At 41.5% G+C, this 24,248-nt stretch overlaps 1 protein-coding gene across 1 annotated transcript in view; it reads right to left on the reverse strand.

Moving 5' to 3' along the window:
• Nucleotides 1-24,248, reverse strand: part of LOC103158800 (collagen alpha-1(XIV) chain) — a 208,269-nt gene that overhangs the window by 155,212 nt on the left and 28,809 nt on the right. The window contains exons 4-6 of the mRNA XM_027431692.2: nt 19,359-19,475; nt 16,069-16,212; nt 11,312-11,401 (exon numbers count right to left, since the gene is read on the reverse strand). Coding sequence (XP_027287493.1) covers nt 11,312-11,401; nt 16,069-16,212; nt 19,359-19,475 — 351 coding nt within the window. The remainder of the gene's footprint in view (nt 1-11,311; nt 11,402-16,068; nt 16,213-19,358; nt 19,476-24,248) is intronic.

Below are 24,248 nucleotides of genomic sequence, written 5' to 3' on the forward strand. Positions count from 1 at the left end.
CAGCAGTATCTCTATTAACTAAAGCCGATGAGCTAAGCATGGTGGTGCATAGCTGTTGCAACTGAACTTGAGAAACTGAGGCAGGAGTATTCTCATCAGTTGAAGGCCACCCTGGGATACATGGCAAAATCATGTCTAAAAATTTTTTTGTAGAAAAGAAAACAGACAGAACAAGTGAGGAGCCTCAAACACCTTCTCTGTGGTCTAACTACCTGGTTGTTCAATAATTGCCAACACTACATCCCAAGATTACTGCCCCTGCCCACTGCCCACAAAACTGAGCTAAACTATTCATCATGGTTTTCAAAGGTTTCCTTAACTCTTCACTTGTCTGTATTTAGTCCTCACTTCATGCCAATACAGTTATTCTTTCCCCCAACAACTCCAATATTTCACCCATCCACTTTTTACACACACACACACACACACACACACACACACACACACACACACACACACACACACCTTATCTGCCTTCTCAAAAGTGAACTGCCACAATCGAGGTATCTAAAAAAGATTAGAATCCTTTGAAAGGGCATGGTGCTTCCTAACAACTTTTGTATGAAGTCAGTGTAACAATCTCATTTGTTTGCAGCTCTTCCTAAAGTATGTAATTATGTGGATTTTTTTTTGCTGAATATCTGGTTGTGTGCTTACTTTAGTTGTTCTGGGTAAATGCCTATCAATTCAACAGCTCAGCCATTTCTGTTACTAATTCACTAATAACTAGTCGCCAACAACTTGAAGTTCAAAACATCTGTTCTTTTTGATGCCAACAGTTAGCTCCGCAGGGCCAGAGACAAGGAGTTCCAGAATATTCTTAGACAAGAATTTCAGGACTGATCAGAAGAGAGCCACCATCCTGGAAAGAGATGGACTCTGCCCAAGTCACTAATAGTACTCACAGTAGCAAAGTAGCTGGTTTACTTAAATATTACAATTTGTTTTTCAAATGTGGAAATTTGAAATTTTACTTTGGATGCAGCTAAGAATTCTTACTACTGTGGAAGTCACAGGTTGAAAATGATAACTTTTACTGGAGGCCAAAAGAAGAAGAAGAAGAAGAAGAAGAAGAAGAAGAAGAAGAAGAAGAAGAAGAAGAAGAAGAAGAAGAAGAAGAAGAAGAAGAAGAAGAACAGAATTTGTTAAATTATCATGGGCAATGAAGGAGGAATGAGAAAACTGGACCTCACACTAAGAGAAGTCTAGCCCCCATGTTGTCTTGGTGTGTTAAGACCCAACTAAGGAACAAGCAAATAGAGTGTGCTTTGTGGTGGCTCAGGGATTGCTTTCTGACTGGTGTATCATGACTCCTTTCTCCAAAAGCCTGAAATCTCTAACTCCTGGCACCAATGGGGAAAGGAAAGAGAATTTTTTCTTTCTGCTGCAATATAAAGATATTTTAATAAGCATGGTGTCTTTCTCTGTCTTCTTCCAGGGCTTCAGAACCTCTTTGCTAAGTCCCAAACAAGCTAAACCATGCCACACATAGTTCTTGAAGATCCATGAGACACTAATACAGCCAGTGTTGCTGATATGCTTGGCCTCCTAAAGACACAGATTCAAGCAACCATGCACGGAAAGTACTTTATGAGAAGGGAAGAAGAGGATGGATTCAGAGGTCGTGAGGGATCAGAAAGATTGAGTCAGGTGAAGAATAGGGGGTACTAGGGGAGGACGGGAGGGAGAAGGGAACTGGGATTGTCATGTAATTCAATCTTGTTTCTAATTCAAATAAAAAATGATTAAAAAGATCATATTACCTTAAAAAATTGTATCTCTACTGAACAGGTCCACCCATGTCCTTTTCCTTTGATAGTGCAGTATAACAACTTCTATTACATTAGTCCATTAGAACTGTGAACAATTCAGAAATGACCGAAGCACAGGGGAGGATGTATGTGTTACACATCCATGGGAAATCATTTAAAAAAAAAAAAAAAAAAACTTGTTTATTTCAGGATCTTTAGCACCCTCAAGTCTGGGTATTTGTAAAGGCTCTTAGAGTCTGTCTTCATGGATACTGAGGGATGACAGTATTTTGAAATACAGAGAGAGAGAGAGAGAGAAAGAGAGAGAAAGAGAGAGACAGAGACAGAGACAGAGACAGAGAGACAGAGAGAAGAGACCGTACAGGAATGGAAACACAATTCCCTTAAGAGCCCAATTAATAGGAACCAGACATGGCAGGATGGCGGCACTGATGCTCTCTTCAGCCCTCCATGCTAATAGTGAGTAGTGTGATTGTTTGTAAACTAGGAAGTTAGCACCTAGAGCATTAAGACTGCACAACTAGGAACCAGAGAAGGATGACATTTCAAGGACTATTGGGCCCCAAACCTGGCATACTGTCAAAGCCATACTGGCACCAATAACAAAGATGGTGAGAACGAAAAATAAATAAATTTTAAGAAGAAAACCACCCCATGCAATAATTCTCCTGTTTATTCTCCCAGAATCCAGGCTGCAAAGCTGTTCATCATCTGATGTCTTGCTGAGCCTGGCTACTCAGATCCAGGAAGTGTAAAAAGCATTGACTGCCTTGTGTTTGACTCACTGGCTTTGCATTTGCTCTGTATTTCAGCAACAGGTTGTGAAAGCGCAGAGAGCAAAGGAGGGCAATGAGGGACAATGACAGGAGAGCCTTTCTGTTGCACATTTGCTGCATTAGGTCAGCGTCTCCTGATCTTTTAAAACTATCTTCCCGTAAGAAGACCTTGCAGACACTCTTTTGTCTAATTGCCTCCTCAAGAAATGCTGATGTCATGTCCTGTATATCTGTTTATAGGCTTTTGTATATCTAAGCTATGCATATAAAAGGAACAAAAGGCCCAGTGTTCATGGCACACACTTTAATCCCAGCACTCGGGAGGCAGAGGCAGGCGGATCTCTGTGAGTTCGTGGCCAGCCTGGTCTCCAGAGCGAGTGCCAGGATAGGCTCCAAAGCTACACAGAGAAACCCTGTCTTGAAAAACCAAAGAAAAAGGAACAAAAGACATTTTCAGCCTCTACCCCAAAAATCCAATTTTGCTTCTTTGAAGACTGCCTCACTCCCAGTGAAGATAAATGTGTTAAAGCCCTGTTTTTGCTAAAAACAAACAAACAAACAAACAAACAAACAAAAAATCACTCTCCTGAATAGGAGCATCTAAAGTAAAAGCAGCTCTAAGTGGGCAACCTACACCTTGTAGGAGTTTACATTTTTTTAAATCTTCACTTCTTTCATAAGGTGCCTACTAAGAAGATTTGCGTGTGAATTGTCCGCCAAAGACTGGTGTGACTTTGACTATTTGGTCCCCAGCTTTGCTGTTTTGGAAGGTTTCGGGAACTTTAGCAGGCAGAGAAGCAATGGAGAATGTGAGTCACTGAGAGTGAGTTTGGAGGACTGTAGCTTGGTCTTGCTTCCTATCCTCTCTCTGTTTCCAGATCTACAACAATGCAGTAAAACGAGACAAACCACCGCATATTCCCAATGCCATCAAACCACTCGCCACCACGCCATCCCCACCACGATGGCCGGATCCCCTCAGACAATGAGTCAAGATAAAGGCCTTCTCCCTCACGTTTCTTCTTGTCAAGCATTTGATCACAGCATGGAAAAGTAACTAACACAGTGAAACAATCATTTTACTTAAGAGGTCACATTTGTGAGAAAATGAGGACAATCGTAGAATACAGCTTTCTGTAATGAACTTGTGTGTGTGTGTTCCCAAGTCCATTCTGAGGCCATTTATTTCTGTTAGTTGGTTTTTATTTTTATTTTCATTTTTAGATAGAGTTTCAAGTAACACACTCTGGCCTTGAACTCATTTTACAGATAAGGACAGCTTCAAACTTCTAACAGCCTATCTCTGAAGTGCCGGGATTACAGGCATGATTCCCATGCCCAGTTTTATGAGGTGTCAAGGATTGAACCCTGGGCTTTGTGCACTCTAGGCAAGCACTCTACCCACTAAGCTACATCTATATCTCCTTTTCAGTTCATCTTGAGCCAATCTGTATATCCTGACATGGCCAATCAGATTCTTGTGTCTTCTTGCTCCTGGCACTAGAGCCAGGAATGATCAGTTGAACTGAGTTGACCATTCCAACTCTTCTTGAGACAGCTTCTGAAATAAGTAGGGCTGAAGGAGTAGCTCGATGACAAAGTGCTTGTCTAGTGTACATGAGTCCCTGCTTCTGATCCTCTGTAATAAAATTGAATGAATGAATGAATGAATGAATGAATGCTGCATTATCTAGGACTTCTCCCATATGACACTGGAATGTTTTACTACCATGTAACTCTTTCGGAGAGCAACCCCAGGCCTTTTGTCATTACCTGAGGAAGCTTGCCTAAGAACAAAACCATCCCAGAAGAAAAGCAAAGTCAGATGAGGAAGCAAAAGAGAGCAACTAACACTGACCTGAGACCCTAGGTGCACCAATGACTGAAACACAGGCATGCATGGCGCGGAGACACTTCAGCCCATAACTGACCATATCTGCAACATTGGTCCCATAGCTATAATGGTGCTGAAACATTCCTGTCACCTGGTGAGAGCACAGACATCAGAATGCGAGTGCAACACACTGATCATCAGAAGATGGAGGCTATCTGTCCCTCCAGGTCCCATGACTGCTTCAGCCCCAAATAAACACACAGAGACTTATATTACTTGTTAAACTGTTGGCCGATGACTAGGGCTTCTTACTGGCTAGTTCTCCCTTAATTATTTAACCAATATCTATTAATCTACATATTGCCAAGAGGCCGTGACTTACTCGGTAATGCTCCAGCATGTTACTCCTTGGGTAGGATGGCGTCTCTGCTCTACATCGTAACAGACCTATGCCTCCAAAATCTGTATAAGCAGAGGTGGGCAAATCATTGCCATACAAGCAAGAGAAGCTGAGTTTGAATCCCTAGAACGCAGGTAAAGCCCCCATGGTAGACAGCATGCGTCTGTTCTCCCAGCTCTCATTTGCCAAGAGACACAGATAGAATTATCCCTGGCAGCTCACTGGCCACCTAACCTGGCACACACAGGCATGAACAAAAAACCCTGTCTCAAACAAGGCGAAAACTGGCACACAGGGCTATTGTCTAAACTCTACATATAAGCTGTGCAGGCTATGCTCACACATATGTGTGTACACACACAAACACACACACACACACACCGTACAAATATACACACATATAAAGATATTTCAGAGCTATGTGAGTATACTTTATGATGTTCAAAAAGAAATGAAATTGCCCACTGACAAATTTCTGACAATGTTTGCTATTGCTGGGTGCAATGGTCTAGTCCACATCTAAACCCCAACTTCTGACCAGCACAAAACTTTCTCCCACACTTAGAGGAATGGAGTCAGGATTTAGCCAGCATTTGCCTAAAAGTTCACCTATATCCCTGTGTTTTAACTGTTCTTCTGACCCCAGTCTAAAATCCCAAATAGTCCCACTGTTTCCAAGATGAATCCACAATCTTGAATTTGGCATGTGTAAGTCCTGGAAAACTGGTGGGACAGGTGAGAAATTTTTAAATCAGTCTCTTAGTTATGAGTTCAGAATCATAAAGGTGTCAAAAGTGAAATGAAGAAGTGATAATATGGCAGAGTATTGGTAGCTCAGCACTCAGGAGACAGGCCTGTGGTTCTCTCAGTTCAAAGGCAACCTTGTCTACAAAGCAAGTTCCAGGACCTCCAGGGTCACACAGAACTCTGTGTGGAGAAAAATACACCTTGAGAACCATCTTAAGACCTAGCTATTACCAAAACATGATTATTATACATACCTCAGAGCTGACTCCTCATCGAGAGAAGCCATTTGCTGTGTTGCGCTGCACTGAGCTACGCAAGCTCCATACGGGTAAGACATCTACCACCCACATTCATCAGTTAACCCCCAGTAGATAGCTCAGCGCTTGACCCTTTAGCGGATAAACATCAAATCTTATCTGTGCAGTCACTGTCGAATCGACATAAAAGATAGGCCTCTTAGTCAGGTATGAAGCATTTATAATCCCAGCACTGGAGAGTTAGAGGCAGAAAGGTCAGGAATTCAAGACCAGCCTCAGCAAGTTTGAGTCTAGCCTTGAGTGTGTGAGACTTTGTCAGAGACAGAAAGACAGACAGACAGATGGTAAATAGACATGACAGATTAGACAGACAGACATATAAATATACTTTCTAGTATTGGGGTTCTTATTTATTTTATTATTATGTTTTTTGGGGTTTATTTTTGAAAACAAGATGTTTCACTATGTAGATCAGGCTGGCCTCAAACTACCCTCCCTGTGTGTTGAGATTAAGGCTTGTACCACCATGCTCGGCTTCAAAGATTCTAATATAATAATAACGTTTAAACGGTACTCAGTGTGTTCGAAGTACTTAACTTACAGTAATTCATTCAATCTTCACAGCTAACACAGGAGTTCTCATGTTTCATGGTTCAAAAGAAAAGACTAATGTGAGCATAGAAGAAAGGGAATCTTTTGCAGATTCAAAAATGAGATTACATCCTGAGCCGCTCTGATTGGAAAGAGCAGGAGAGAGCAAATGTCCCCAGAAAAGGAACCAATTTAGGGAGGGACTCAGTCCCAACACATCTGAAAGTTTTAAAACCCTTCGAGGCAAGAATCAGCAACCGTATTCTGAAGAGGTCAAGAGAGAAAATACTTGAGTCTTTGCCGGCCATATGATCTCTTCTGGAACACTTGAACGCTAATACTGTGGGAGCGCAGCCATACACAATATGTCAAGAATGAGCAAATCTGTGCTCCAACAAAACATTATTTAAAAATTAGCAGAGGATTGGGCTGGCCCATGGAGTATTGTTATTTTGGAAAGAACAAACCCATCTCATGTTTTTAGGGTTTTTTTTTTTTTTCTTAAAAAATCAGAGCTCTATTGTGTGGAAGAAAATTAATAAAAATTGAAGAAGAAAAGAAAATGAGAAGCCTAGTCTCTAGTCTCCAGTTCTCTCCCTGGAACAGAGAACACAAAGAGAAAACAGAGGGCTGTCTAAGGCAATAGTGTGTGGAAATACCTAACTTTACCTGGTATCAGAAGCCAAGCAGGACCAAGCCCATTAGTACATGGGTAGGGAAAGACAGGCTTAGTGGGCTTAATTGGAAAAAAAATTGCAGAAAAGAAAGAAACCTTATGCTTCTTTTCCTATCTGATCCATAATCTTTTCCAATCTGGTTCTGCATTCTTATGCAAAATGCCAAAAATAACTAGAAAAAGCTGTTTGGACAGCCACAGGGAAATAACCATTTGTGCCCATGCTATGCTCAAAAGCAAATACCACTTTTGTTTGCAAGCTGGTTTTTGAGTATTGAAGAAACATGCACAGTGTGTTAAAACTAAGTAACTATTTCACAGCACAGAAGTGTCAGCTCAACATTCTCACTCCTTACATTTAAGTTAAAAATTTGAAATATGTGAAATGACTGTTTCTGAGCTACTCTCAGTACAAATGCTCATACTAGAAGATTATAGATTGCAGAGAAAACAAAGAGCAGCATAGTTTGGTGTGAATCTTGGGACTGTCTCATCCAGGGAGGGCTGTGTGCTAAGTCTTGGGAGGGGCTATGAGTCGTTAGTGGTCTCCTCTGACATTCCTCCTCCTGGGAGCCTTAAAGATGGCCAGCACTGTTACCACCTGCCTCCTTTTCTTCTTCCTGAGCCCCACTTTTCTTTTTCTTGCCCCGTAGCCCACGCTGACCTGGAACTCATGATGGAACCTAAGATGGTCTCAGATTTTCGGCTGCTTCTGCCTCTACCTCCCTAAAGCACTGGGACCTCTGGGTCCCTGGCATCCATTCCACACCTAGAAGGAAATCGTAGGTCAATTCTTTCCTATAGTCTGTGCCTTCATAGAGTCCTCCTGGTCCCTGCACACACCTCAGTTGGAAATAATCTCATCCTTGCTCCTCCAAGTCTCCTGGGAGTCGCAGCCCCCACATAGGTTCCCGATCACTGCAATAAACCTGCCTGACCAGGATTCAGGAAAAACCCCAAGAATATATCTCCATGAGAGTATATGCACGATGGACTGTCCAATCCTCTCATGGGGGATATTCTTCTGTATATATTTTTTCTCTTATTGGTTGATGAAGAAAACACTGATTGACCAGTAGAGACAGGAAGATAGGCTGTTCTAGGAAATGAGAATACTGGGGAGAGAGGTGGAGAGGCACCACAAGGAGACGCCATGTAGAGACCAGGAAGATTGGACATTCCAGTCGCTCTCTAGTAAGATAAGGCCATGTAGAAATACATAGATTAGTAGTTATGGGTTAATAATTAAGACAGAGATAGCCAATGAGAAGCCCTAGCCATCGGCCAACAGTTTATAAATTAATATAAATCTTTGTGTGTTTATTTGGGGCAAAGCAGCTATGGGACCAGGCAGGACAGAAACCTCCATCTTCAATCCTCAAAGGCTTTGAAAGTTTCTTAGAACATATGCCCCTATCACTCTCAGTTTTTCCTTCTTGTTACCCAGTCCCGGGTTTTGGAAGGGCAAGAGGAAGGTGTTTAAGGTAAAAGAACGTAGTAATATACACAGCCACATGAACCCATTGATTTTTACCTCAAATATCCTCTAAGCAGAAACAGGCAAAGAATACTAATTCAAATATTAACTGAGAACTTACCCCTAGGCACTAATCACCCCGTGGTAGATCGCACTCCCCACCCCAGCCCACTGAAGCCCCAGGGAGCTGGGGGCAGCCTCCCCACAAGCCAAAACATCCGGCAATGCATCTACAGCCTTGGGAGCGTTGGTCCCACCCCCACTGCGAGAGGAAGAGACCACCTAAGCCACAGTCTCCACCTGCACCCACTGGAGGAAGAGATGGGTAGACGACATTACAAGAACATATTCAACAATTTAAAGAGTAATATGACTAGGGGCTCTACACCAGCAAGACCTGAACATCTCAGGTATTAACTGGAAACTTAAAAAAATACCACATTAAAATGCTAATGAATGTACTTTAACAGACATACAAGACATAAACTCATGTATTCAGAGTTCAGGATATCACTTAGTAGTAAAATATGTGCCAGGCATGCTCAAGGTCCCGGGTGGGTTCAATTCCCAGCACTGTCCCCACGCCACTCAAAATACAAACAAACGCACAAACAAAAAACAATTAAGGAAAAGAAAGCCTTTGTTTCCTTAGGCCAAGTGAAGGTGGAAGGAAGAATACTTTTTCTTTCACTGCCCTTTATTTAACTTTTGACTCTTAATATTGAAGTGTACCGATATTTTCCATACTCAAATTAGCCTATGTTAAAAATGAATGACAAAACATAGTGAATCGTGACTAAAAGCGCTGATCCAAGCTTTGCCTCATCCTAGGCAAGTCCTTTGTCCCTACGCTCCATCCTGACACTTCTGCCTTTGTGTTACAACTCTTTATTCTGAGACAGTGCCTTGCTGCGGTACCCAGGTTTTCCTTTTACTCATGATGCTGCCCAGGCAAGTCTTGAGCTTGCAATCCTTCTGCCTCAGTTTCCAAAGTACCTGGAATTGCTGATCCGTGAAATCAGGCCTGGTTCCCGATCTTTTTTGAATCTACATTTCTAGGCCATATGCTAAAAGCAAGTATCAAACTTCAGGTAACAGACCGTGAGTCTGTCTACTCTGCCTATTTTGTGATATCTAAAATGATTTCTGTGGATGCTCATATAAATAGGGAAATTTAGGATACTGAGACTTATGTGACTCACTTGGGAGTTACAGACATAAAAAAGCAGGCTTAAATGAGCTGTGTGAAATTGACCTGGGATAAAATAAAAGATGTAACAAAACAAAGGTGGAGACATTCTTGGTAGACAGGAAGCTGTAAGCATTTAAGGATTTTGAGATAAGCTAAAGCTATCAGCTACCTATAGACTTTGTTAAGTTTCATATGCACGTTAAATCTTAACACAATCATATCAAAGAAATACAAAAGAATGAACACTTTCCAGGTCAGTAGAAGGGTAAAAAAAAATATAAAGAGAACAGAAACCATAAGCAGAGGAAAAAAAACTTTAAAAATGTGAATACAAAGCAGAGCAGTAAGTGATAAGTCCAAAATTATCAGTAATTTCAGCAAATTTAAGTGAACACAGTTACAAATAAATATAACAACCATAAGATAGAATATTCAAATGCCACTCAATCTTCTCAATATGAACCTGGGAACACAAATATAGTGGCAGCTAAAAAAGTAAGAATGGGGGGCTGGAGAGATGGCTCAGAGGTTAGGAGCATTATCTGCTTTTCCAGAGGAACCAGGTTCAATTCCTGGCAACCATGTCTGTTCACACCTGTCTGTCACCCCAGTTCCAGGGGATCTGACATCCTTACACTGACATACATGCAGCTAAAACACCAATGCACATACATAAAATAAAAATAAATTATTACAAATAAGCAAGAATGGTTTTGTGAATACTACACCCAATAAAGAGGGTATAACCACATTTATTTTAGACACTGAGTCTTTGAGACAAATATTGAATGACTAGTAATAAAAAGGGATCATTATAAATAACGAAAGTAAATTTTCCCTGGGAAATATAACTCTCATTTATATGTCACTAGCATTACAAGAATTTAAAATAGGCAGTTTCAAATAGAAGTGGACAAATATTAGTGAGGGAAATTAAAACACATTTTTCTCAAGGACATGTGGAATAAATCTAACCATTGGCCATATTTAAGTAATAAAATATCTCAACAAATTTTTAAAAATATCCCTGCATACCACATTCTCTGAACAAGTGCAATAAAGTCAGACATTAATAATAAGTGAATACGTTTAAGATCACCACATGTTTAAAATTAATAACTTATTTGAAGTAAGTCTTGGATTAAAGAAGACAACCTAGTAGAAATTATAAAATATTAATGTTATACGTCAAAATATGGGCTGCGGTGTGAGAAATATTTGGATAGTTTTAAAAATACATAGCACAGCGGAGGAGGAGCACAGATGAGAACAAAATGGAACAGGCAGCTTACTAGAAACTTCTGGCTGCTATATCTATCCACAAGGGAAGTCCCTAAAGAAGCAACAGACACAGTAAGGACCATGACAGGACAGAGTTCAGGTGTGCGCCTGTTTAGTCATAGAAAGGTAAATGGAAGACCGCCAACCAAATGCTGACCAGCCATTGGGAAGGCGAAAAGAAAAGAACCAATATCAATTTTCATAACATATTGTATGGCTCCAGCTGAAGAGCCCAACAACCATGTATGTTTCATCTGTGTAATGAAGCCAGCCATACCCAAAATGAGTGAAAAAGGAAAATATCTAACCTTCCGGTGAAGTTGGTTTACTTCCGTTTCCTTTGTCCACAGCCTTGACTCTGGGCTTTGCTGGATCCTTTCTTTTCTCTAAATCTTTAACTAGAAAAAAAAAAACAGGAACATGTGGTATTAATGTCTAAAAAAAAAGAAGAAAAGAAAAAGAAAATGGGGAAAGAAAAATACACAATGGAGTATTACTCAGCTGCTAAAAACAATGAATGACATCATGAAATTTGATGGCAAACGGGATGGAACAAGAAAGGATCATCCTGAGTGAGCCAGGTAACCCAGACCCAGAAAGACTAAGGTACACACTCATAAGTGAATATTAGCTGCAAAGTAAAGGATAACCAGGCTACAATCTACAGACCCAGAGAAGTTGAATAAGAAGGAGGCAATGCATGGATCTCCCTGGAAGGGGAAATCGAATAGGCATCTCCTGGACGGGGGTTGAGGATAGGAACAGGAGGGACAGGTAGGGAGAGAATGGAGGAGAGACATTGGGAGAGACAACTGGAATCCGGGGGCATCTCTTGGATGAGCTGGAAACCTAGAGCAATGGAAACTCCCAGGAATCTGAGGTCGACTCTACCTAAGACCCCTAGCAATAGGGGATACCGAGTCTAAACTGGCCATCTCCTGCACCCAGGCAAGACTTCAATTGGAGGGATTGGGGACACCAACCCTTAGACCTACAATTTGGCCTGCCTATAAGATGTACTGGGGTAAAGATGCTGACGAATCATGGGAGTGACCAATCAATAACTGACCCAGCTTGAGACCCATACCATGGGAGGGAGCTCACCCCTGAGGGCCAGGACCCAGAAGCGGGATACCCCAGAGACATAGGCTAGAACCAAATATGACTGGGGAAAAAAGTGAAACAAAATAAAATGTCAATGAAATAATTCCTAATGATATTCTGCTATACTCGTAGATTGGTGCCTAGCCCAACTGTCATCAAGAGGCTTCCCCCAGCAACAGATGGAGACAGAAGCAGAGACCAACAGCCAAACATTAAACAGAACATGGGAATCCTATGGAAGAGGGGAGAAGAAGGATTGTGGGAGCCACTGGGGTCATGGTCACCAAAGAAAACCCATAGAATCAACTAACCTGGGCTCATAGGAGCTCTGGGCTCACAGAGACTGAACTGACAACCAGGAAGCCTGCATGGGACTGACCTAGGCCCTCTGCATATATGATACAATTGTGTAACTTGATCTTCTTGGGAGACTCCTGACAGTGAGATCAGGGACTGTCTCTGACTCTGTTGACTGCTTTGGTGACCCATTCCTCCTACCAGATTGCCTCATCCAGCCTTAATAAAAGAGGAGGTGCCTAGTTTTACTGCAGCTTAATACGCCATGGCTGGCTGATATCCATGAGAGGCCTACCTTGTCTGAAGAGAAATGGAAAAGAAGGAATGGATGAGGCAGTGGAGGTGAAGGTTGGGATGTAGAAACAAATAAACAAAAAAGTGTTTAATTTGTTTAACTAAAATCTCTGCAAAACCAAACACTATTGATAATCATTGGTACCATGGTATAAACTCCTTTCCAAATATTGGCCCTGATATTTTCTTCACTCTATTCATGAGGTATGAAAAGTACTACGGGCTTAAGTCAAGTGCACACCATGGATAAAGGGATCAAATCAATTTAATACTTCAAAATAGCTGTAAAAACTCATTTGATGATCCCACCGCCCTCGTAGACAAAGGAATGGAAAACCTAAGATGCTAAAGCACAGCTTATAAAACTGGTAAGTGTTGGCCTTGACTTCTTGTCTCTGGACTCTATGAATTCAGCGTCCATCCTATAAGGATAGTAACTTGGATACTCTTATTAGCAATTGCTATGCCTTCAAAAGAAGGTAGAGAACCCCATAATATTTTCCTCCCAAGCTTAAAAAATATTTCTCTAACATTTTCTCCACAGGTATAACCAACCCACTGGTAAGATGTCCATGCTCCTGTGAGCAACTTCTCAACCATGATCTTGTAAGCATCCCTAATGAAACCCATTGCGTTGTCAAATGAAGAAGAAAAGTAGAAGCCATGAAAGTTGAATGGCTTCACAGGGATGAGGAAGGGAGTGAGTGGGCGTGGGTGGGACATTAAAAGGTAACAGAATGTGAATATGGTAAAAATTATGAATGTGCATGAAAATGTCATAGTGAAACTAATTATGTATAATTAATCCTTACTAATAAAAATGACAAGAATAGTTTGACAGCTAGATGGTAGTGCTTGTCGCTTTAATGGTGCAATACTCAAAGGCTAAAACTACACCTACTCCTTTGGTACCTCATGGCCAATTGCATCATTAGCTTAATTTCCCACTGTACACTATGCTTGACACTCAGCAGCAACCTGCCTGCAATTGCTTGGCTTCTAAAGTTTCCAAAGATTTCAAGGACATCAATGAGTGTCAAGTTTTGTACATATAAAGCTCCCCATGAAAGCGCAAAAAAGCCAGTGGCAGGATATGTCATCTAATTGTTTTATTTCCTTGAAGGAAGAGAGCAGGCATACTGGCAGGTCGGCTCTATGGGTGAGATGATGACTTCTTCAGTCATCCTTCATCGTCCCCAAGAGATGGTCCCATCAAGCCTGTCTCCATAACAACCCTCCTCTGCCTTCCCACTGGCTTTTATGACTTTGCTGAAAGGGTCCAAGATTTGTCACCCATCAGGGCTTATCACCTCAATTTTTTGTCTTTCTGATGCCAAGAGATTTAATTCCCAGCTAGGAATAATCATTCAAATTTTAAGATACTTTAACCTTACTAGATTCAATAATTGAATATTATATCCATCTATAGACCCCATTCTCTGATTTCTTAATCAGCATCCTGCCTCTTTAAAACTCCTTGTCCTCAGTTTTTGCAAAGATATAATTGCAACTTTTCCCCTATTCCACGACTCTATCTTTCATATTCTCATCTTTGGATTCTTTTCCTCCTTCCATTCCTGAAAGATGACCTTATACTAAAGTTGCCTTGCATCTCTGGACACTCTGCCAATAATTTTATCACCCAACAACTTGAAATCTCATTCCTTATGGATTATTTCCAAATCGACATCTTTCACCCCACCCACACTTGGACTATGACCCAGGCCACTGACATTTTCTAAAATAAAATGCATCTGTCAGTTTAAATATGAGGAAAAACTGTGCAAGGGAAAGCTAGTGGTATAAAGAAATCTAGGAAATAAGGAGAATAATTTCAAACATGGCAGTCTGCGGATCTGTCCCTGGGAGGGGAACACTTCCGTGCCACTGTTAAGATGAGCAGGCTGATTGGAGCACAGGCCAAGGGAACACACTTCCAAGGAGAAAAGTTGGTGGCTTACATTTGAATTTTGAAAAACAAGTCTCACTGGAAGCTGGGCCACAAGGTCACCAAGAAAGTACAATGAAAGTGCAATTTTGTTCCTTCCAGTATGAACAAAATCAGTTAGAAACAAATTGTCGTGTCAGGTGTAATAGCACACGGTCTCCTGCCTCCTAAGTTGTTGCAGAAGTACCGGAAATGATGTCTCTTAAGGTCAATGAGAAACAGGAAATGAGAGGAGCAGAAGGGGTCAATTTCTTTTGAGTTTCAAAATTACAATCCTGTAATACCAGGAATGGAGATATATATATATATATATATATATATATATATATATATATAGAGAGAGAGAGAGAGAGAGAGAGAGAGAGACAGACAGAGAGACAGACAGAGACAGAGACAGAGAGACAGAGACAGAGAGAGACAGAGAGATACAGATATAGATAGATATAGATATAGAGATATATATCAGGAGACTCACAAGTTCCGGGACAGCCTAGGCTACAGAGTGGGTTGTGGGCTAGCCAGATCTACAAAGCAAGACTGTCCCAGAAGACAAAAGGAGGGAGGGAAGCAGGAAGACGGAGGAGAGGCAGGAGTGAGAGAAAGGGCAGCCGGCAGATGATAAAGGCACCTCAGCCCAAGGGCTTCTCTCTGCTCTTCAAGTCCCAAAAGTAGTTTATCTATCAAAAAATTGTATTCAAAAAGAATCCACATCTCCCAAGACTTTGTCATGACCACCATTTTCCAGCATGTAACCATGAAAGTTTTCAAGGCAGGGAGGTCAGGCTAAATTTAGCTCCATCCTATAAGGGAGCAAGAATCTCAGCAAAGTACAAAAGGGAAAAGAAGGTCTTGCAAAGAAATGTATTTTTCTACAGGAGCAGAACAAATCACCCCCACCCCGTATCTCAGCCCTAACAGTAACAGCTAAATCACGAAATGCATGCCTAGGGTTTGTCTACAAGGAGGCTGGCAGACCACAGGGTGCGGCCCAGAGAGAAAGGCAAGTGGAAATAAGCAGCTTTCCATGGCCCTAGGGCTTCCTCTACGCCTCTACTGGAGCGATTCTTGAAATTATCAGTCACAAGCTTTGACACTCAAAAGAAATGGACTGCTTCTTCCCCCTGTCATTTCCTCATCGACCTGAAGAGACACCATTTCTGATACTTCTGTGACAATTTAGGGGGAGGGGGAGACTGGAGGGCCAACACGAGGGGAGGCAGGAGTGACTAAAACTGACAACCTGCAAAGCTCTTGATAGCTTTTGGACAATGGAGGAACCTCAAACAGTGCAACAGTGTTAACAGTCATCTGCGACCCAGGACAGGTAGTCTCACAAAAGACTTTATCTCAAAAGCCTCCCTCATGCATGCAGTATTCTAAGCCCAGAGTCCCAGGTGGTACTTAAAGACTGTCAATACACACTTCTGAACTGGCCTTGAGCCGGCTTGCTTTCTTTGTCCTTATTGTAGGCAATAAGTTGAACTGTGTAGTTCTGCTCTGGCAGAAGACCTTGGATGATTGCTTTTGTTGCGGTGTTCTGCAGATTCAGCTGGTTGGTTTTCCCCCCTGTAATAAAACAGAGAGACAAGTCCAGTCAAAGCTGCATGCTCTGAGAACTCTTATCAACCACAATTCAAGACTGTTAAAAGGCAAAGACATTAACATGTTTTATTTGGTTGTATATATTTACAGGGCACTACACACTTTGACAGGTATCGGATGCTAACACTACTTGAAATATACATACCTAATGTTATGACAAGATATAAGATTGGACCTTGGCGGCCAGAGGAGAGAGAGAAAGACAGAGAGGGGAGGGGGAAGAGAGAGGGGAAGAAAAAGATAGGAAAAGATCTGCCTGCCTCTTCAGAGGAACAGTGGGAAGAGAGTGGGAGTGGCCAGAGCTTGTCTCTTAAAGGGACCTTTTGTGCCTGAAAACAGAGTCAGGGTCCAAGGAGCGGGGCCAAGGTGTACCTAGATGCTAACACCTAACACATGCGTGCACAGAGCCTAACCGCAATGTGATTTTCATTCTTGTGTTCAACGTGTCCTTTCTGCTTTAGATAGCAAATGGTTGCCCCCATTAGAAAAACACCCAGTCACCAGAGACTTTCATCATAGCACTCAGTCATGTCGATTATCTAAGGGAAGCCTTAGTACAAGATTACAGAGCAGATTCAAAGAAAAGAGCAGTGCCTCTTGAAAGTACAGGCGTCGGGGGAGGGGGATGACACACGAGCTGGCTGAATGTTATTAGCCATGTTGGCATTTTTTTCCTCGGCTCCCTGGAGTAACACAAAGTATCCTTGAATCATGAACTACTTAATTATCTTACATCTGGCCACCACTGTCTCAAGATGCTGAAGGAAGGACTCATTGTCTGGCTACTTAAAAGTCTGTTTAATTCCATAAAAGAATTGCAAAATCCCCATCAAATTCTACTGACATCTAAGGCTTTCTTGAAAATGCTTTGTGTTGAATACTGTATTTCTATGCAAAGCTTCAAAAACACCTTCCCCCCACTGGAATTTCTGACAGTAATTAACAATCTGAAATGAAGGAGAAATTAATTCAAAACTTCTGTCCCTCTCACAGCCCTCAGGGAGGTACAAATTAATCAAATGTAGCATATATCACTGTAAACTTTAATTAAATCCCAATAAAATGAATATCTAGATCTGAAATGTTTCTTGGTATTATCCATGCTGCCTGTTGCTAAAGGACAATACTGTGTTTTCTGTTACCAAAGCCTTAAGTGTTCAAGGTGTTATCTTTCATTTCATAAACCCTTATTATTGGAACTCAACTCTTGGGGGCCAGTGAAACATCTCAGTGGTTGGTTGAAAGCCCTGGCTGCTCTTCCGGAGACTCAGAGTTTGATTGCCACCACCCACATAATGGCTCACACCTGGCTGGAACTCCAGTCCAAGAGACACCAGTGTCCTCTTCAGACACACATGGGCACTCTATGCATGTGTGGTACAGACATGCGCTCAGGCAAACACACATACATTTAAACGTAAATTTTATGTCTAGAGAAAACCCCCATTTGTATATAAAGTACACAAATAAATATTCAGTAAGCTATACTTTGCTGAAAAGAAGGTTTTTAGAAAGCCCTGTGTATTACAGTCTCTCTTTGGAAGGCAGACATGTTATTTTATTACAGCTTTGAGACTTGTATGATAAAATATGATAAAATAAACTGTCTAAACTGGCATTTCCCAAATTTATTTGACCATTAACTCACTGTGTTGTATAGCTGCTATTAGCCCCTTGCAGAACACTTTGGAGCATTCTTTAGGAAAGATTGGCATAAAAAAGACTTGGACTGCTGGACGCCTTTAATCCCAGCACTTGGGAGACAGAGGCAAGTGGATCTCTGTGAGTTCAAGGCCAGCCTGTTCCAGGACAGCCTCCAAAAGCTACAGAGAAACCCAGTCTCAAAAAAACCAAAAGGCTTGGACCACAATTCACAGTGCTAAAATGTCCATGAACATTTTGTGGTTAAATGTATTTATTACACTTTGTTATTTTCTGTATTAAATAAAGTAGATTTTAGTATATCTAAATGGACTGGTTGGCTTTGGCCACTGTAATAAACACAGTGAATAAAGTAAACCCGAGATTCATTAAGAAATAATTGAACTCACTACTTTTATCACTGGAGATATTTAAACAAAGGTTGGGCACCTGGCATTTGAGTGCATTGTCTCAGAGGGATCACTCCAAGTCACCGCTGCTGTGTGTGTGTGTGTGTGTGTGTGTGTGTGTGTGTGTGTTGTTGTTGTTGTTGTTGTTGTTTAGGTCCTTTGGCCTTCACAATTAGTACCTCCCAAACTTCAATTTTACAGGAATTTCTCTGGGATGTTCTTTACAGTTCAAAATGATTCAGAAGTTTGGGGCTGGAATCTCATACTTCATATTTTACGTAAACCTCTGGGAAATGCCACAAGCATGCTCAAGAAGCTGCCATGAAGAGGGTGATAATGTTTTTCATACATTCTACAGAAGAAACTGAGGCACTCAGAGGCTAAATAACCTGACCTCACTACTTGTGACTAACAGAAGTAGGATTAGAACTCAAGAAGTCCAGAGTTGATTCTCTGTGTCTCCATGACACCCTTTCAATTCCCCTACATGCCCTGTCTTGATTGACTTTATCTGTATAATAGAAATATAAAACACGAGAATGAAAACTTCACCCACAATTTCATCACAATTTTGTATCATACCTCCATATAATTGCCAATAAATTTATTCAATTTGTGTTTTTCCTGTTGCAGCTTATTTGCACAATACCTAGTTGACCTTTATAATTTTGATGTGTAATTGCTAAGTGTCATTTTATAAAGTTCATTAGTTATGACTTATTCAAACAGGCACAACTATTGTACACTCAGGTGTATTATATCTTTACCCCATCCATGGATCAAAAGTATTTATTATATATTGAAACATGGGTGGCAGGGGTTTTGATATTCTGTAAATTCTGGCCTCATGAGAGTCTATCACAGCTGATCCCAAGAGCCAAACTTTATACTTTGGGAAACATTATTTCCTTGATGAGAGAAAAATTTGTCAAGCTGAAAAAATTAAATTAAACTAAGTCTTTCATGAAATCCCAAAGCAGCATCAAGTACTACATATTTTTAACCATCCATGTATAAAACGCTCATGATGCCCCAGGTAATATAGGGAATTGTCTTTACCTGAAGCTGGAGCCACGAGAAGTTTGTAGCCACCAAATTTCCCTCTTGGAGCTTTCCATGAAATCTGTATACTGTCGTGGGATATTACATTATATCTGAGCCTTGTGGGTGGAGCCACTGAAAAGGAAAAACAAAATGGCTTAAACATGAAAACATTTAGGCTTAAATTGAAAAGTCAAAGCAGCACGACCTAACTACCCAAGAGTTCATGAACCTCGAAAGGTATTCTTTCTACAACGCCAGTAGTGAATCAGTCAGTGACCAAAATAAGACAGATGCACCTACCTGAGACATAGGGTTAGAATTAATATCTAGTCTCCTTCAAAAATCAAAGCCAGTCTTGCAAACTGATTTCATTATGTGTGAAGGACATATTTCCTACTTGGAACATGAGACCTTCTCTACCCTCCTGGGACCCTTGAAAGTATGACTTTGGTTTCCCACTGCAGCAATCAAATGTTTCTTTTTTTTAAGATTTTATTTATTTATTATGTATACAACATTCTGCTTCCATGTATACCTGCACACCAAAAGAGGGCACCAGATCTCCTAATGGATAGTTGTGAGCCACCATGTGGTTGCTGGGAATTGAACTCAGGACCTCTGGAAGAGCAGTCAGTGCTCTTAACCTCTGAGCCATCCATCTCTCCAGCCCCATTTTTTTGTTTTGTTTTGTTTTGTTTGTTTTGTTTTTTTGTATTTTCAAGACAGGGTTTCTCTGTGTCGCTTTGGAGCCTATCCTGGAGACCAGGCTGGCTCTGGAGACCAGGCTGGCCTCGAACTCACAGCAATCCACCTGCCTCTGCCTCCTGAGTGCTGGGATAAAAGGCGGGCACCACCAATGCCCAGCGCAATCAAATGTTTCTGATGACGTAGTATTTGAGGAAACTATTTCAGGCATATTACGGTAATAAAACATTCCTCCTAAAACATTTGAGAGAAGCTGGGGACATGGCTCAGGGGATAAGAGTAGGTACTGCTTTTGCAGATGGCCCAAGTTCAGTCCTCACCTGTGTCAGGAGGCGGTGAGCCACCTGTAACTCCAGTTCCAGGGGATCTGAAGGCGTCTTTTGACCTTGACAGGCACTTACACTCATGTACACACACACACACACACACACACACACACACACACACACATCATTTTAAAATAATAAATAAATAAAACATTAGTGATCACCAGGAAGTTAAGGATCAAATGCCAGGTGACTGTGTTCTTTAAACTCTTGATCTACTCCTCTGGAGAAGCCGATTTCGGCACATCAGGTGTATTGTACATGATAGTGACTCGGGCCTTGGTATTTGATCTTTTGAAACTTCACAAAAGTGTTTACATCTCTTTCGTGTGAGTCATTAAAACTTCAGACTAGGTTTCAGAGCCCGTTGTAAATGCCCACAGGGTTTCAAAACAAGTGCTTTAGCATGGACATTTTTAGTACGTAATACATAAATAAAGTTATTTATTAGCGGAATGCTAGGACTCATTATCGGATTTATGGCAGGCCTTCTTTTCTTACTTTGGGACCCAGGGCTGGCGAAGGAGGAAGACATTCATAATAGCTTGATTCCCAGTTCTGTCACTGATCAGCTAAACAGCCTGAATCCAGTTACCAATTTCTTCCAAAACCCGTTTCCTTGCATTTAGAAAACATGATACTTTCTACAAGCCTTGGGTCATAACTTTAAATACATTAATTGATATACTACAATAGATGGCCAATAAAAATGTCTTCCCCTTCCTCTTCCATTAGCTAATGATGGAGTTTAAAAACTCATTTAAATCCTCTCAAAAGTGTGTCAATTGCCTGACTTTAGGACAAAGGAACAAAGCTGAAAACTTTATTCAAATTCTCACAGTGGGAAAGGACTGTCTCTGGCCCAAGGGAAATCTATGCTCTGCTTCTTGGTGTTGGGGGGAGGAAGATCTGTATTAACAAATCACCCTGCATTGAGCTAAATAAACAATGAGTTTACTGCTTGTCCTGGTTAGTTTTTTGTCCACTTGACACAAGCTAAAGTCATTTGGGAAGGGGGAACTGTCAATTGAAAAATGTGTCCTTAAGACTGGCCTATAGGAAGTGCTATCAGGCATTTTCTTGAACAATGATTGATGTGGGAGAGACGAACTCACTGTGGGTGGCACCACCCCTCGGCTGCTGGTCCTGAGTTCTATAAGAAAGCAGGCTGAGCAAGCCATGAGGAGGCAGCCAGTAAGTAAGCAGCACTCCTCCACGGCTTTTGCATCAGTTCCTCCCTCCAGGTTCCTGCCTTGGGTACCTGTCCTGACTTCCCTCAGTGATGGAGGTATGACCTGAGAGTTCTAAGGTAAAAATGAGCCCTTTCCTTCCCAAGTTGCTTACTGGCCCTGGTGTTTATCACAGCAATGAAACCCAAACTAGGGGGCTGGGGAGATGGCTCAGAGGTTAAGAACATTGACTGCTCTTCCAGAGGACCGGGGTGCAATTCCCAGCAACCACATGGTGGCTCACAACCACCTTGAATGAGATATGTTGCCCTCTTCTGGTGTGCAGACATACATGGAAGCAGAATGTTGTATACATAATAAATAAATAAAATCTTTAAATAAATAAAATCTTTTTAAAAAAGAAAGAAAGAAACCCAAACGGAAGCACTATCGTACAATTATCTAGGCAAGTGAGCACTATAGGACACATCTCAAGAAGAAAATCTCTTTAGACTTGTCCTTAACCATGTAATAAGTAGAGAGATCCATTTATTTAGAGTTTCAACTTGATACAGTGGACAAATATTTTCTGGTTAACAGGAAAATACAATCTTATCACAAGAACAACTATTTTAGTTCCCAGCAGTTTAAAAAATAAAGAAAGTGTTTTTCTAAGTCTCTACAACTCAGGAACAAGATTCTATGTAGAGCTGTTGTTTTTATTACCTGTGGGAAACATTGCAAATATGAATGAAATGTTTGAACTAGCATTTTCTGAGTTCAATCAAATCAGTGGGCTTGCATTTATTACTTTCATATCAATGCACTGGTGAGAAAAATATGACCTACCTGGGCCCCAGGAAGAAAGAAAGGGCAGCAAGTAGATGGGGGCTTTGAGCTGAGCCATTTCTAAGTGTTCAGTGGGCTCTGCTAGCTGAACTTTGCTCTCAAGGACAGCAAAGATGCTAACGGCACTCAGGATTGCCAGGCCAGACAGTAGACATCTGTAGAAGATGTCCTGCATACATAGGCTGCTAATCTTTGAGTGCTGTGTGAGTTCGAGGTCCTCAGCATCCCTTTAGACAACAGCTAACTTTCTAAGCTGCCAGCAGAAAACAATGGAAACAGCATGGGCTGTGCTATTCATGAAACACAGATGGTCATCTAGAACCCAAAGCGGCATGTCTTCCATTGACCTCTGCTGGGAAAGACAGTGTGAGGCAAGTGACTTAACACAGTCCAGCAAAGGTCAATCCTTTAATTTAATTTACAAATAGATCCTATGACCGCCATACTGTTACAACAGTGGAAAGCCAGATCACGTCTAGTGCCAACAGAAGAATAAATATCTTGACAATCACTAAAACGAAAGTCCTTGGATAGACACGAAGCCCACATTTTTTGCCTTTGGGCAGGGATACAGTGCAAGGAATAAATGCTAATTAAGAAACAGTTCTAGATTTCAAAGTCAGCTCCCTCCTACCCCCACCCCCTGCCTTTGGAAGGCACTGGGCCTTGAGCCAAAGCAAGGGCAAGCAAAACTGACAGGAACACTATAAAGAGTCATAGAAAAATAATTGCTCTTATCTCACACAACAAGAATCTGTGTGGTTTTTTTTTCCCACCCTCTGCAAACACAAAGGACGTGTTTCTGTTTCATATATGCCGTTTTTAACTTCCAGTAAATGCTTGAGTGAGCTTCACTAAAAAGTTAATCTGTGTCAGTGCAAATACTAATCTTCTCAGAAAGACAAAACCAAGTGTAAAGTTTTCTTTGGGGCACACACTGGGAGCACAGAGGAAGCCAACGAGCTCTTCCATGGTGACGAGATATGGCTCAACAGAAAATACTTGTGTGTACACGCATTTCACCCCAAAGGGGAATGAGGCAGGCAATCCACCTTTATCTTCTCTTTACTGAGGCTTGTCACCAAAAGCACAGGGGACTTTGTCTTGGTGTGCTGCACTGTGCTTTGTTTGAAGGGAACAATTTGGCAATCTTTCTGTTGAAATAGCTCTCTATATTCACCCCCCCTCTTTTTAAATTCAGTTGCAGTATTTCTGTTTTGACAAACGGCTTATGTAGAGATTTATGTCTAATGAGATACTTTCATCAATTGCTTCTAACACTCTTTTTTTCCCAAGAAATTATTTTTATTAGTTCAAATTAGAAACAAGCCTGTTTCACATGTCAATCCTTTCTTCCTCCCCTCCCCCCACCAGCTCCCCACCTCATCCCCCCCATGCTCCCCAGGGAGGGTAAGACCCACCATGGGGCTTCCCCAAAGTCTGTCATATCATCCTGGGCAGGGCCTAGGCCCTCCCCTAGGCTAAGAGAGCATCCCTCCATGTGGGATGGGCTCTCAAAGTCCCTTCTTACAACAGGGATAAATACTGATCCACTACCAGAGGCCCCATAGAGTGCCGAGGCCTCCTCATTGACATCCACGTTCAGGGGTCTGGCTCAGTCCCACTAACACTCTTCTTTAAATAAATTTTTATTTAAATTAAAAACAATCTTATTTTACATACCAATCCCAGTTCCTTCTCCCTCCTATCCTCCCATGTCCCCCACCCCACCCCCCATTCACTTCTCAGGGAGGGTGAGACTTCCCATGGGGGATCATCGAAGACTGACACATCATTTGGGGCAGGGCCTCGGCCCTCCCCAGTGTATCTAGGCTAAGAGAGTATCTATCCTTCCA

The sequence above is a fragment of the Cricetulus griseus genome, chromosome 10, assembly GCF_003668045.3.
Source record: "Cricetulus griseus strain 17A/GY chromosome 10, alternate assembly CriGri-PICRH-1.0, whole genome shotgun sequence".
Taxonomy (NCBI): domain Eukaryota; kingdom Metazoa; phylum Chordata; class Mammalia; order Rodentia; family Cricetidae; genus Cricetulus; species Cricetulus griseus.